Source organism: Channa argus, chromosome 12 (genome assembly GCF_033026475.1).
Source record: "Channa argus isolate prfri chromosome 12, Channa argus male v1.0, whole genome shotgun sequence".
Lineage (NCBI taxonomy): Eukaryota > Metazoa > Chordata > Actinopteri > Anabantiformes > Channidae > Channa > Channa argus.
The window spans coordinates 20,118,973-20,132,438 of record NC_090208.1 but is presented as its reverse complement, the minus strand read 5'-3'; the positions used below and the strand labels follow the sequence as shown (position 1 = coordinate 20,132,438).

At 37.1% G+C, this 13,466-nt stretch overlaps 1 protein-coding gene across 1 annotated transcript; it reads left to right on the top strand.

Moving 5' to 3' along the window:
* Positions 1-931: 931 nt before the first annotated feature.
* LOC137137652 (type I phosphatidylinositol 4,5-bisphosphate 4-phosphatase-A-like) lies at positions 932-10,068 on the top strand. Its single transcript, XM_067524189.1, has 7 exons — positions 932-1,213; positions 3,092-3,273; positions 3,636-3,742; positions 4,516-4,627; positions 4,827-4,879; positions 4,986-5,076; positions 5,315-10,068. The coding sequence occupies exons 1-7, from the start codon at positions 1,111-1,113 to the stop codon at positions 5,456-5,458; spliced, it is 792 nt and encodes a 263-aa protein (XP_067380290.1). The 5' UTR covers positions 932-1,110; the 3' UTR covers positions 5,459-10,068.
* Positions 10,069-13,466: the final 3,398 nt, after the last annotated feature.

Genomic DNA, 13,466 nt, shown 5'->3' with positions numbered 1-13,466 from the left:
TCATTTATCAAAAACATTTTCAATGTTAACCCGATAACAGTCTAAAGTCAGGCAGCCTGATTACATGGAACCTGATTTTGGCCGTATCCATTATGCTTACCACTCTAATCTACTGTTCTTCGTTGTCCTGTCATTTAATGTCCCCTTGTTTCCCAAAATGTTTCCCTTTGGGTCTGGACTCAGTCCCAGGTCTGACCTTTTATAGTTAGAGCAAAAGAAGATGTGAATAAGCTAAAGGCGTATTTACTGTACACTGTCATGTCTCCAGGAAATACCCAAATGTTCACATTAGCCAGGATGACACAAGAGTATGTATAATAAAGTAAAATTGAACATTTTTTTTAAAAACAGCTCAAGACTCCAACTACAAACCTGAATTATCTAAATTCAGCTGCTCTGCCACAATCTTGCTGCCTTAACATACATGCTGAAATGCAGCTTGTAGTCTGAGAGATGCTGAACAAACCAGTTAGGAGCTGAGCAGATCACAAGATTCATTCATGTACGTGAGTCAGATTGCAAACTCAGTGCTTGTTGACTGGTTTCATACTGACTGCTGCAGTTTCATTATGTTACACAAATCTTTCCTGTTGTTTTAAATTTTGTTTTAAATTGGCTACACCAAATACTTAAATCTAAAAAATACACACAAAACATCATTAGTTTCTTTACACCATTATCAGATAAAGTAATTAATTGGTTACATATGTTAATTTCCACATGGTTCCAGCAAATCATGTCAGTTTCTATAGCACTCTGTGATCGGAAATCTTCACCAAAAACACTACATATTAAAAAAAACACTTGAACGCGGAACTGATTGAGAACCAGTTCCACCAATCAAAAGCATCTTTGAACGAGTTCCACTGCACCGAGCTCATCCATTGGACGAGCGCCATGTCGTCACAGGCGTGACTCGGGCTACGGTCATGTGAGAGATGTTTTTGTTGTATCGCTTCCGCATTCAGGATTTCTCGCCTCGTCATGTGGATGTCAGTTTAAGCCTTTAGTCTTCACAGAGACTGTTTGACAGCTTTCTCGGTGGACAGAGGATTACCCATCGCTAGAAACACTGAAGGTGTTTCGAAAAGCCAGGGTCCTGTGGTCGTGATGGCGGACGGGGAACGGTCACCGCTACTCTCTGAGCAGCACGACGGGAGTAACGGCTTCTCTCCCGGTTTTGGCTCCCATGGATATGCGTCTAAACCACAAAGTATGTTCGCTGTTTGGTTCGCAATCCTGGCTGGAGTGATACAGACATGCTGGTGTTTTTTTCTGAAGCAGTATTTAAGTGTTACGTTCAGGTTTGCATATGTCGTATTGTAAACAAACGTTAGTTTCTGTTTGCATACTAGCTACCTAGTTCGCACTTTGGCTAACGTTGGCTGTACAGAAAAGAGTGAACAGACACCTAAAAGAGATTTAACCCACAAACAATACACTCATTTTATGTTTATTCACCAAAGGTGATCTAATGTGAGGTAGATAAGCTTTATGGTCTGGTTTAGCAGTGACGTAGGGAATTAACGTTGATTCGGTAACATCCTCCTGCTTCTGTCTACTAAGTCCAAAGTCTTTGCACTTTTATGGTTGCTGTATTTTTTTTATAGAATGAAAAGCCTTATGATTGTTAAGTACTCGTTTAAGTGGCTCATATCGGCGCTCTGAATGGGTAGATACTTAAATACCGTTACTTGATCTGAAATGTGTTATGGGTGCGTCCTTATTTTGTCACTTTGGTCTAATAAAACGTTATTATCTAGCTATCAAAGGTAGTTTCAGGTAAACGACCAACGTTCAAAACTCAGTAGCCCTCTCAAATGTGAATTTTTTTTTTGTTGTTGGAGTAGATTCAGAAATTCCATTATCCGCTCTAATTTAAGCCCTTCGTTCAGTTTCAAGTTATTGATTAATTGTATGCAGTTTTGCCAAATAACTATATAAGGACTCAGGAGTCATTTCTTATTTTGTCTGCCTTTCTTTTGACTCTCTATTGTAACTTGAAATCATTTTTCACAATTCCCTACCTGCATTACACTTGGTAAAGTTTGACTGTGTACACACTATCTTTATAAGCTAACATTATCAATAAAATGAATATGCAAAGCATAAAAGTTATATTGTTGTCCCAATAAGTATGATTTAGGCGTTTACACTTTTTTTCCGAAAGGTTATTGTAAAAGAAAGTTGTTTCATAAATTTGTATGATGGAATTTGTGCGCATTCAAAGATCATATAATGAAAGGATGACTTTAAAAGAGTTCAAGTGTGCGGCTGAACAACATAGGAGAATCTTATACTATTGTGATTCAACGTGAAATGTTTCTTTTTTAAATTTCTATTACTACTCCTTAATGCACGAACAGAGGCGGTTGAAAACATCGCCTATACAAATCTATTCATTCAACCATTCTGCTCTTAATTCAATCTCTTTTTACAATATTTTCTTACCAACTTTCTATTTTTATCTTTTCCTTTCTTTCTCTCAACTCTCCACCCTGTCCTCTTTCATGCACACATTAGTTGGTTTGTGGAAATATTGAAATAACACCAACAACAACATACAAACATGTCATCAAGGTTCAAGCTGAGTAGTCCAGCCCGTCTCTTACACCACAGTAATCTTCACCAGAACATAGACCAGAAAATGTGACATTAAACTACAATAAATGTTATTTTCCAACTTGGTTTGAAGTGATGCTCTTACACACTTTTGCCATCAGTCAGCTGGTACATGTCTCAGATCCAAGTAGTGTTTTTGAGCAGTTTGTTTAAATGAAGATTTCTTCATTTCCCTTGCACAAATGGTGGAAGGAAACAATGGATTGAATTTATGCCATTCCACAGTAAAGGTATACAAAGGTTTGCACTCAAGTGTACATTGGTACGTTGCTAAATGTATTTTATGCATTACAGTTTGTATTAGCAATAATAATTTGTCAAGTAATCAATAAGTTAAATGTTGTAATTGTGAGGTGCTAACCACTTCACCCTCATGCTGCCCAGTGGGCAGTTGTACCAAAAGACATAAAAATAAAATTTCAGTTTGATTTTGATTTTTCTTTTTAGTAATCTTGTATCGTTTTTCCAGGTTTAGCACCGTTCCCCAGCTCAGTGGCCCCAGGCGAGCCTCCTCCTCCATACTCCCCACAGGGCAGCCCTGACAGCAGCAGTGCTCCAATCATCACCTGCCGGGTTTGTCAGAGCACCATATCTGTGGAGGGAAAGATGCACCAGCATGTGGTGAAGTGCAGCATCTGCAACGAGGCTACAGTGAGTCAACAGATTCAGACATGCAATAGATGAGACCTCTTCAGAGTAGTTAATGAACTGCTGCACAAACATTAAGTTATGTAAGATAGCAAATTAAACCGGATATTTTACATATGTATAATATGTAATAGTTATTAACTTAGTTTCAACGGCATAAGGTGAACAACAGAACTGGGAGTTTAGCTAATATTTATTCTGACTGTTTCAACTTTTTAATGCTTGTGCAGCACTGTCAGCCAGGCTGCTGTAACAAGTGTCCCATTTCACCTATTAGACATTGGCAGGGTCTGATTGCTGAAACTTATGGATTTGTTTTCTCACCTCCATCTCTCCTTTGTGTCTCATGTCTCATTTGTCTGTAGCCGATAAAGAATGCTCCTATTGGAAAGAAGTATGTTCGCTGCCCATGTAACTGCCTGCTCATCTGCAAAGTCACATCACAGAGAATCGCCTGTCCGAGACCATACTGGTGAGACAAAGAAACAACTTGGTCATTTTTGCATGCCTCTGAGCTTTGGCTTATAATCACACCATCTCTGAAGAAGAAACCTATTAGCCATTTATCAAAATTCAGTTGTGGATGAGATTGTTGAAGGGAGCACCTTGTATCCCTTTTTTAAATTTAACAATGAGTAAAACAAAGATTTTGTTAGACAACATAATATTAATTTAATTAAATAATACAAAATAAAGGCACATTTACTTAATAAAATTTTTTATTAATTTATAAAGGAGAATATAAACTTTTCCACATTTATAGTTTTCATTGTTTCACTATAAATTTTTGAAAAATAGAACCTTGATTACTTTCTTACTTCTGAGGGTGAACGACACTGTGTACTACCTGATGGCGCATTGTTATTATGTTAGCTTAAGTCAGCATTCAGCTAAATGCCTTGTCAATATTGAAGGATGCAAACGTCCCCCTAAACAAACATAAAAATGCACCACTAATCCATCAGTTTGCATCCGCCTTGATAAATTGATTGAAAATCCATTTTAGTTTCAGATCTTAACATTTATACTAGGTAAATGTGCATTAAATATTATATTGATGAAAAAATTCTTTGTTTTACTTTATTACTCTTTCATAATAAGGGGATGCAAAGTTTTTCACCCAACTGTAATTTTGTATCTTTTTGAGCTGCATCCGAAAAGGGAATGTAAATTAAGTATCTGGTTGCACAAATGCCACAATTATCTCAGACTTGGTCCTCACATTTTCTATGATTGTGTTGCCAGTAAACGCATCATCAACCTGGGACCAGTTCACATTGGCAGAGGAAGTCCTGAACCAAGCCAGCAGCCCGTCGGTATCAGAGTCATCTGTGGACACTGCTCCAATACATTCCTGGTAACAAATGCATGTCTATACAAATGTGTATTTTATAAACTTACGGTGCAAATTTCACTTCTTTGTTTATTTTAGTCATATGTTGTGTGTCAGGATAAATTGACAACATATATTTGTCTGGTTCAGTAGATTCAGAACTGGTGCATATAAACATATAAAGACAAACTAAGTGGGACCTCTTATTTCCCTTCTCTCTTAGTGGACAGAATTTTCGGACCGGACTCTGGCCCGATGTCCACACTGCAGAAAAGTGTAAGTGTATTTGTACATAAAAGGGCAAAGGAGAAAAGCATCCTCCACTTTTGTCTTTGACAAAATAGTTTTGACTTTTAATGCATTTTCTTCTGTTGATTTTCAGCTCTTCTATTGGTCGGCGGTACCCCAAGAGGAGGAGCCTGTTGTGTTTCCTACTGTTTGTAGTCCTAGCTGCCTCCACTGCAGGACTTTTGGTGCGTGTTGCAATCAAATTTAAGTATAGTTGTTCGTGACAACAAACTGTACTCTTGTGTCTAGAGCTTTTCTCTTAATATGCTGTGTGCTATACTCTGACATAAGATTTAATAACATTAAGTGATGAAAACACAAATGCCAAACATTGTGTAATTGTTAGAAGTTTTAGGAGGCCATATGATCAGATTCAGGTTCAGATTCAACCACTTAAAGTTTTCTGTGCTTGTCTCTGTTAAGTTTGGTACGTGGAATGCCGCCCAGGAGTCTAAAGGAATCTATGTGTCGTGGGTGCTACTGATCCTACTTGCTTTGTTCACCTTGGCTCGAACCATCTACTGGAGGTGTCTGAAAATCAGCGACCCCATATCCAACATCACGTAGAGATACAGAGGAAGCAAAGAAAGAGCTGGAAAGAAAGAAGGAAGCTACGTGAGCAGGCTAGTGGAAGTTAATTTGTAGGTTATGGTGAGAAACAGAAGCCTGAGTTGGAGAAAAGAGAGGGATGTTAAAAGGAAAACATAGGCTGGACAGAAGGGAGCAGAGAAGATGAATTTAATATGTTTCTGATCCATTATTTTTCTTTAATATTGGACAAATGTGTTGTTTAAAAGTCTGATGCTGCTGTTATTTTAGTTGAAGCTGCCAGTAACTCCTATTTTGCCATAAATGCAATTTAAAAGTCATTTTCGTGCCCCACATTATAAGGAGTCAATGTTTTCTCCAGACAGAGTGCAATAATAATAAAGTAATAATTTTCTGATTATGTTTATCAGTTAAGATTTACTAGATTTAGAATAAATGCAAGCCGAGATGTTTGTTAGTGCTGGGATAAAGCAAGCTGTGTGTTATCCATCACCCAGTGTTGTTGAGCCTCCGTTGGCCTCGTCATTCCGGTGCGTTATGCATTGTTGGCTCTTGTTCGACAGCTTTTAAACAGATTGATTTGCCATCAGTCCGTGTCTGCTCATTGTGAGACCACTCGAATTGGCTGTACAGATTAGCGAATCAGTGCACGAAAAGAGACAAAGCTACTAACAATGCCAGTACAATTTGTACCATTGTAATTTTCTTATCAGACAAGTCCTAGTTTAGAAATAGTTAAAAAACTATTTATGGTCTGCTAAAGTGGTGTGAAAGTGGTAAGCTAATGGGGTTTTTTATATTTGTATCTCCATGTTCCCATGTCTTCCTCTTTCTCTTCCTCTTCCTCTCACACAAGCACAGAAGGTGCAGCACTACGTGCACAGTGGCTCTCCCCTTTGCATTGTGTTTTAGTGTCAAACTGACCCGGCGAAGCAGTTGCCTTTAGGGTTGAAGTTATTCAATCATATCAAAGGTGCGGAAATGTCATCAAATCATAATCAAACTGAGCAGGTTGGATAGGAGAAAACATAGCTTTACTCTCCATTCTGTAAATGTTTTTCGTAATTATAAATAATCTCATTGTCACAGTAACACACAATGCTGCGGCTTTGATCAAAAGCACAAAATAAAGAAAGTTCCCCCTTTTAAAGTAATATTGCAGCTTGGAAACAAAGCAAATCTTTGTCAAGCTCACGTCCTTGTTAGGAGTTAGACACTAATGTTTATATGCTCTTGCTTGATACATATGATGAAGTCACCAGTTTGGTCCCGAAACAAAACTAACAATAGCTCAGTTTTTTGCATGATATCTCATTAGTGTAAATAAAAAAGGCCTTTAGTAGAACTTATGTATAGGATTGATTCTGTCTACAGGTTTGAACTTAGTCACTATTTCCTATAATTATGCTAAAATAAGCCGCCTTGTAACCTTATATTCAACACAGTGACTGACATTTTTGTTTCAAATCTTATTATCTAACTTTGACAAGAATGTGAAATTGTGTTATTTCCCAAATTGTCTAACTAAACTGTTATCAGATAATGAATAAATTAAAACTATAATTTGAGCTTGGTTGTAATTGTTAATAAATTACAGGTTGTCTGGGTTATTTTTAAAGCAGTGTTAGAAATCAATGGCACTTGTGTTTAATACAAGCATTAATGAGCAGGTGAATAAGTGGATTAAACATTATTACCCAATAACTAGCACCTAAAGTCAAAGTGCACATGTTTAATATACAAATTAAACAAAAAAAACCTTGGTCACTGTTTATTGACATTCCAATTTTAGGTTTAAAGTAATTTAGCTGTGAGTGCATGTAAAAAGTATAAATAATAATAATAATAAAAATTGCTGAGGGAAATTTCAGAGTACACAAGGAAACAAAAAATACTTAATAAGCATTAACTGACCGTATCTCACATTGGTTTTGTTTTAGCAACTGGAGTAATTTTGTTTCGATGACGAAGTTCTCCTGTTCTACTCAATAATTTTTGTTTTGTTTAGTTTTTTGTTTACTAAAACCATGCAGGTTTTCTGGTTAATGGCACAGTTTTCAATTGAGATGCAATTTCCTGGATTTCTGCATAGAGTGGTCATAAAATGTGATTGGATCTTCACTAGAGTCCCAGTTATCAACAAACACAGTATTTTTAAGCTGATAAAACACAAACAGTACTGATCTTTCGAGTCTTTATTAAATCCCCTCGAATTAGACAAAGGGATGGTTGAAAAAGTAATGGTAACATTACGCCTTTGATGTCACTAAAAGTCAACTGAAGTCAGGTGTTAGCAAACCTGGAGTCCAATCAGTGAAACAAGAATGGGGGTGAAAATTTCTTGTGTAACAGATTAACCCAGGGTAACTGTGATGAGCACACTCCACTATGTCTAGTGCAAAAAAGACAACGTTGTGCCATCATCCCAACAGTGAAGGTTGATGGAAGGACTATTGAGAGTTGGTGCTGCTTTGTCACCTTCGACCTTGACCACTTCCCATTGTGTAGAGGAAAATGATGAGCAGATGTCCTTATAGTGTGGCTGATTTGAAGCAGTTTTATAAAGACTAATGGTTCGGAATTCCTCCTGAAGTTATAAAAATCTAATCCACAGCTACAGGAAGCGCTTGCTTGAAGTTATTGCTGCCAATAGTGGTTCAACCACTTATGAAAAAGCTGTTGCCATTACTTTTTCCACCATCACTTTGTATGTGTAGTGGGTTTGTTCAATAAAGTCATGGAAGATCATGACTCTGTGTTTTGCCGGCTTACAAATATGGTGTTGTTGTTTGTGACTTGGCAAAGTTCAGATCACATTTCATTTCGAATTTAAGCAGAAAAATAGGACATTTTGACAGTGCTGTTACTTTTTCTTGGCACTGTAAATCACTTGAAGCACACATAAAAAGGATTTATTTAGTGATCTTTTGTATTTTTATTGAAATTGATCTTGTTTGAATCCAGCTACATTTAGCTGACACACTAGTGAAAGTCTCTTACTCTGGTAAAGTGTAAATATATTCAGTGGATGATAATTATTTTGGACTGTACAGAATAATCAGAGCTTTTCCCTTGTGGCTGATTAATGGAAATACCCGCTAACTGTGAAACCTGGTGCACTACACTGTACTGATGTACTACTACTTAATGTTTCTGTCAATGTTGTTTCAAATTGTTTTGGGGTTTTTTTGTATATTGTGGAACAAAGTAATACATTTAACAAGGTTCTCTAACTCACATGTCTTTTTTTTTTTTAATTATTAGTTGATTTTTTGCAAAAACAAAATGTACTGAAAATTCACTGAACATTTAGGACAATCCCTATTTCCAGAAAGGTTGGGACGCTGTGTAAAATGTAAATAAAAAGAATGCAATGATTTGCAAATCTTTTAAAACCTATTTTTCATGGTAATTTAGTGAAAAGACAACATATCAAATGTTAAAACAGATTGTTAGTGTTGTTTGAAAAATATTTGCTCATATTGAATTTAATGCCAGTCACAACATGTCTCAAATAAGTGGGCACAGGTGCATGCTTACTACTTTGCTGCATCGCCTCTCTGTGCATTTTGGAACTAAAGGGAATTATTGCTTTAGTTTAAAAGTGATTTATTCTTTACCCATCTTTGCTCAAACTAAGGTTTCAACTGTTCAACTGTTTGAGGTCTCCTTTGTCGTATTTTCATTTCATAATGTTCCAAATGTTACAAGTCTGGACTGCAGGCGGGTAAGTTTAGCAACCAGACTCTTAATTACAGAGTAATGCTGTTGTAATAAGTGGTTGACAAGTCCTTCCCTTTAAAAAACAATTGTCTGGATGGCAGCAGATGTTACTCTAAAACCTGTACATATCATTCACCCTCAGCCTTCACAGTTGTGCAAACACACAACGGTGGCTATTGAACTGCACCCTGACAACAAGAATGATGGTGCCTCTTTTAGCATGATAGACATGGCATCCAAGATTTCTGAAAAGAATGTTGGAAAGATGTTGGACTAGTTTTAACTTTTGCATTCTTTTGCCCCTTTCCCCACTTTTCTGGGAATGATTTCTGGCATCAAATTGAAAGTGAGCAGTTTATATATATATAGATATAGATATATCTATATCTATATATATATATATAGATAGATATAGATATATAGATATCTATATATATCTTAGATTCAACATTTGATATGAAGCTGTAATAATTATAGATAATACTATCCGTAAAGAAATTATTATTTGTTTGTGTGAGTGTGCTATATATCGAGACAGATTCAGTGAAGTAATAAATAGGGAATTGATCATTGATTGATTACTGTATTAGATAATGATTTACAACTTTAATTTAAACACTTATTAAATTGTAGCACTAGCACATCTGTAAGATTTATCTACATTTATACATTTTTTATGTTTTTTTTTTTCTCTAATTTTACTGTATGTGCTTTCCACTAAAGCCCACAAGAGGTCAGCAGTGGGTCAGTACTAGGAATACTTTATACCCACCTTTCTGTTTTTCCTTTATGTTAACATTTGCCAAATTAGCAGGGCGGCTATAATGATATTGCTTAAGTGATCATAACATGTGTTTGACATAACTTGCTTCTGTGAAATAAAGTTAAATACAGTGATAACAGTTGCATTTTGTACTTTGGTTATCTTTTAATCCTTTATTTAAAAACTCCAGTCAGTTTGTACTTTGAGATTAACTGTTCAATTGCATCATTTCATTGTTGTTTGCATTATTTGTTCCCTTACTGATTAATAACAAATTCATAATATTATAAATATTTATATCCATCCATTGTTTGTAATGGCTTATCCTGTTGAGGTCCATGGGAGGGGCTTCAGCTGGGTATATGGTCGGGTACATCCCCAAACAACCTCTGGTACCTGGATAAACGCACCCGAGCAGGAGAACATGCAAATTCCACACAGAAAGGTTGCAGCTGGCCAGGGATTCAAACCAAGGACCTTCTAGGTGTGAGGCAACAACACTAATCACTCCTCTACCTTAACACCCTACATCATTTTTTAAAAATTTCGGCTTATCCCCTAGTTCAGGGTCGCCACAGTGGATCATTGTCCGCGTGTTGATTTGGCACAGTTTCTACGCCGGATGCTGTTCCTGACACAACCCTCCCCAATTTCTACCGCACTTAAACTGGCACTGCACCGCTGGGGTGCGGTGGGGTCAGTGTCTTGCCCAGAGACACTTTGACATATAGCCGGGACCAGGGATCGAATCACTTACCCTGCGGTCCATTGACAACTGTATTTAAACATCTATTTAATGACCAGTATATTTATATTTTATACTTAATGGCACCTTTTACACACAAGTGAAAGCCCTAATGAGCAGCTCCTCTGAGTGGTGTGTGACTAACTGCAGCAAGGGTCTATACATGTTTCGTTGTTCTTTTGAATTATTTACTAAATAATTAATGAGTTGATACAATATTTATTAAAACGAATCTTTAATTTTATTTATGTTGATGTGAGGATTTTATGTGCAGCAATTTTCCTTGATTCAGGATTAACCTTAACCTTAATGATAAGATAAGATAAACGTTTGTTCGTCCCACAGTGGGGAAATGTCCATGTTACAGCAGCAGCAAAAGTGTACAAATGTGCGGCAAGAATTTCTATGCAGAATGAAAAACAAGAAAGATATAACTCTTACAGTTTCTTAAAGCCTAAGTTCACCCTCAACTTCCACTAGAAGCCTCTCTGTCTAGTCCAAGGAGCCTGCGGTTTAGGTCCTTTAAAACCTGGACACAGCTAATTTTCTAAAAATGAAACACAGGAGTTTATCAGATAGTCACAGAACAGGCATCGCTAAAATAAATCCACTGTATTTAGTAGAATATTTGGAAAAACAAAATAATATTACTACAATCATATTTTATAATTTATTATATTTCTTGACCCTTTGTGAGTACAGTTTTCAGACACGTCTTTCTTATTTCCCCTCTCTGTCTTGCCCTCAAGACTCTCCCACTTGGTTCTCCCTCTCTCTGTCTGTCTCTCCCTCCCCAGCTGCTGGCTCAGATGGGAAGGCTGCAGTGTAGTGCAGTGTTCCTCCTGATTTATCTTTCAGTCTCCCATGAGCCACTAAACTCTTAAGCCCCCAGAAATCTGAATTGCTCGACTTCTGGAACACTTGGGTTTTGGGATGCCAGACATTTCAGAATATCGGAGGACTTTGTGTTTTAAAGAGCTTGGAGGATTAGCTGAGTTAGTTTTGCGTTTATTTATTTGCTTTAGCTTTTTCCTCAGTATTACAATAGTTTGGAAATGATTTATTGCAAGCACCCTGGGAAAACAGAGCATTTGTTTTTCCTCTGAAATAACTTTTGGATAAAAGAAAATTGATTCACTTTTTTTGGTCAGCGTGAAAATAATTCGAAGAACAGAGCAAGAGATTTATTGATTCCTCAGTTTGGGGATTTCTTTTTGGAAATGTATATGCTTCTCAACCAAAACATCTGCATAACTTGTGTATGTCTTCCTATGTGTTATTAGAAACAGAAAGAAAGTGTATGTTGTATGTATGTGTCGGCGTGTGTTTGGGCACATATATTTTTGTTTTTGGCCATGCTGGAAGAAAAGAAGGCTCAGGGTTCTCAGCAAGAGAACTCAGCAGACACCGGTCAACCAAAAACATCAAAGACCAACAACTGCAGCAACTTGATTCTGGATAAAACCCCCAGCCACATCTCAAAAAGCAGCAACACCATCGAGCCCGCACAACGGTGAGCACAAAAATATGTTTTTTTTTCTATGTGTAAAAGACTTTCATTAATGCATGCTACCCATTATGAAAATCCACCTGGCTTCCACTGGTTTTATGTGCTGTGAATTGATATGCAAAACTATACGTACAAATGCAGCGAACCTTGTAAAACAATGTATTAAAGAGTGCTCATTGTGGGTTGGAAGTAGAAATAGAGGCCATTGACAGCTGAGTCATGTTTGGCTTCAAATACAAAAACTAGATTTTATAAATGGGTGCTGTGAATGGAGACAGAAAATTGTCTGTTTGATTAAAAATAAGGTAGTGAGAGCTGTTTTGCCCTGAAGTCAGCCTCACAGGCACAGGCTGTGAACTCAACAACCATTAGCAATTATGAGCCTTAGAGTAAAGATGGATTAGGTCAAGATATGGTGTGGCTGAAGTGCAGAATTCATAATTTGTTTGCAAACTGAGGTGAACGTTAGACTCTTAAGTTGTCTAAGCCCTCTTGAAAGGCTTTGACACTGGCATTAATTTGTAGGTTTTCATTTCAAAATACAGTATAATTTTGATGAAGATGTCACTTTTAAAAGATTAAATATTTCCTTGGTAGTACAGACTTGAACGAGGAAACAGAAGCTCAGTTGACAGCCCATTCAGGATGTGTTTATTGCTGTGGGTGTGTTTGTTTGTTGGCCATCCCATGCCTTAAGGCTGTAACAGGCCTTGGTGGGACTCTTAAAAGATGAAGACTATGAAGGGAAGTAAAAATAAGTGTTATGTGAGCTAAAGCAGTAAAAGCAGCAGGGGAAAAAGCAAGTGAGAGGGTTGGACACAACATTTAGATCATAAACTGCAGTAAAAGCTAAAGGTTGAGAGAAGAAAAGAGCTACAGAGAGAATGAGAGGTGTTATTTTATGTAAGGTGTGAAATAGCTTTGGTCTGAAGCAAGGCTTTGCTCTGAGATCCCTGTTGCTGTGGATTTAGATGGCTAGATTTAGTACTGTTTGTGTGCCAAAACTAGATTGGATTTACTTTAATGGGCTTTTATGTTTTATCACAGCTCTGTCACCTTTCCATCAAAGTTGTTTTGCATTTTCTTTTGAAAACCTGGCTAATGTTCAAAGTTTGTCAAGGGGCGGGGGTTACTGGCCACCCCAAGTCCCGTCCCTGCCAGAGTGACAAGGGGTAGTTGTAGATACTTGCAGTTACCTGCAAGAGGAGAACTGTAATCATTATAAATAAATGTTGCAGCTGGATCAATGCAGATTATCTCTGCAAGTGATGCATTTTTACCTCTT

Excerpts from the sequence above, each read along its gene's own strand:
- LOC137137652 (XM_067524189.1), top strand. The coding sequence starts at position 1,111 with ATGGCGGACGGGGAACGGTCACCGCTACTCTCTGAGCAGCACGACGGG. Across the intron at positions 3,743-4,515 it reads GCCTGTCCGAGACCATACTG|TAAACGCATCATCAACCTGG; the intron begins GTGAGACAAAGA and ends TTGTGTTGCCAG. Across the intron at positions 4,628-4,826 it reads ACTGCTCCAATACATTCCTG|TGGACAGAATTTTCGGACCG; the intron begins GTAACAAATGCA and ends CTTCTCTCTTAG.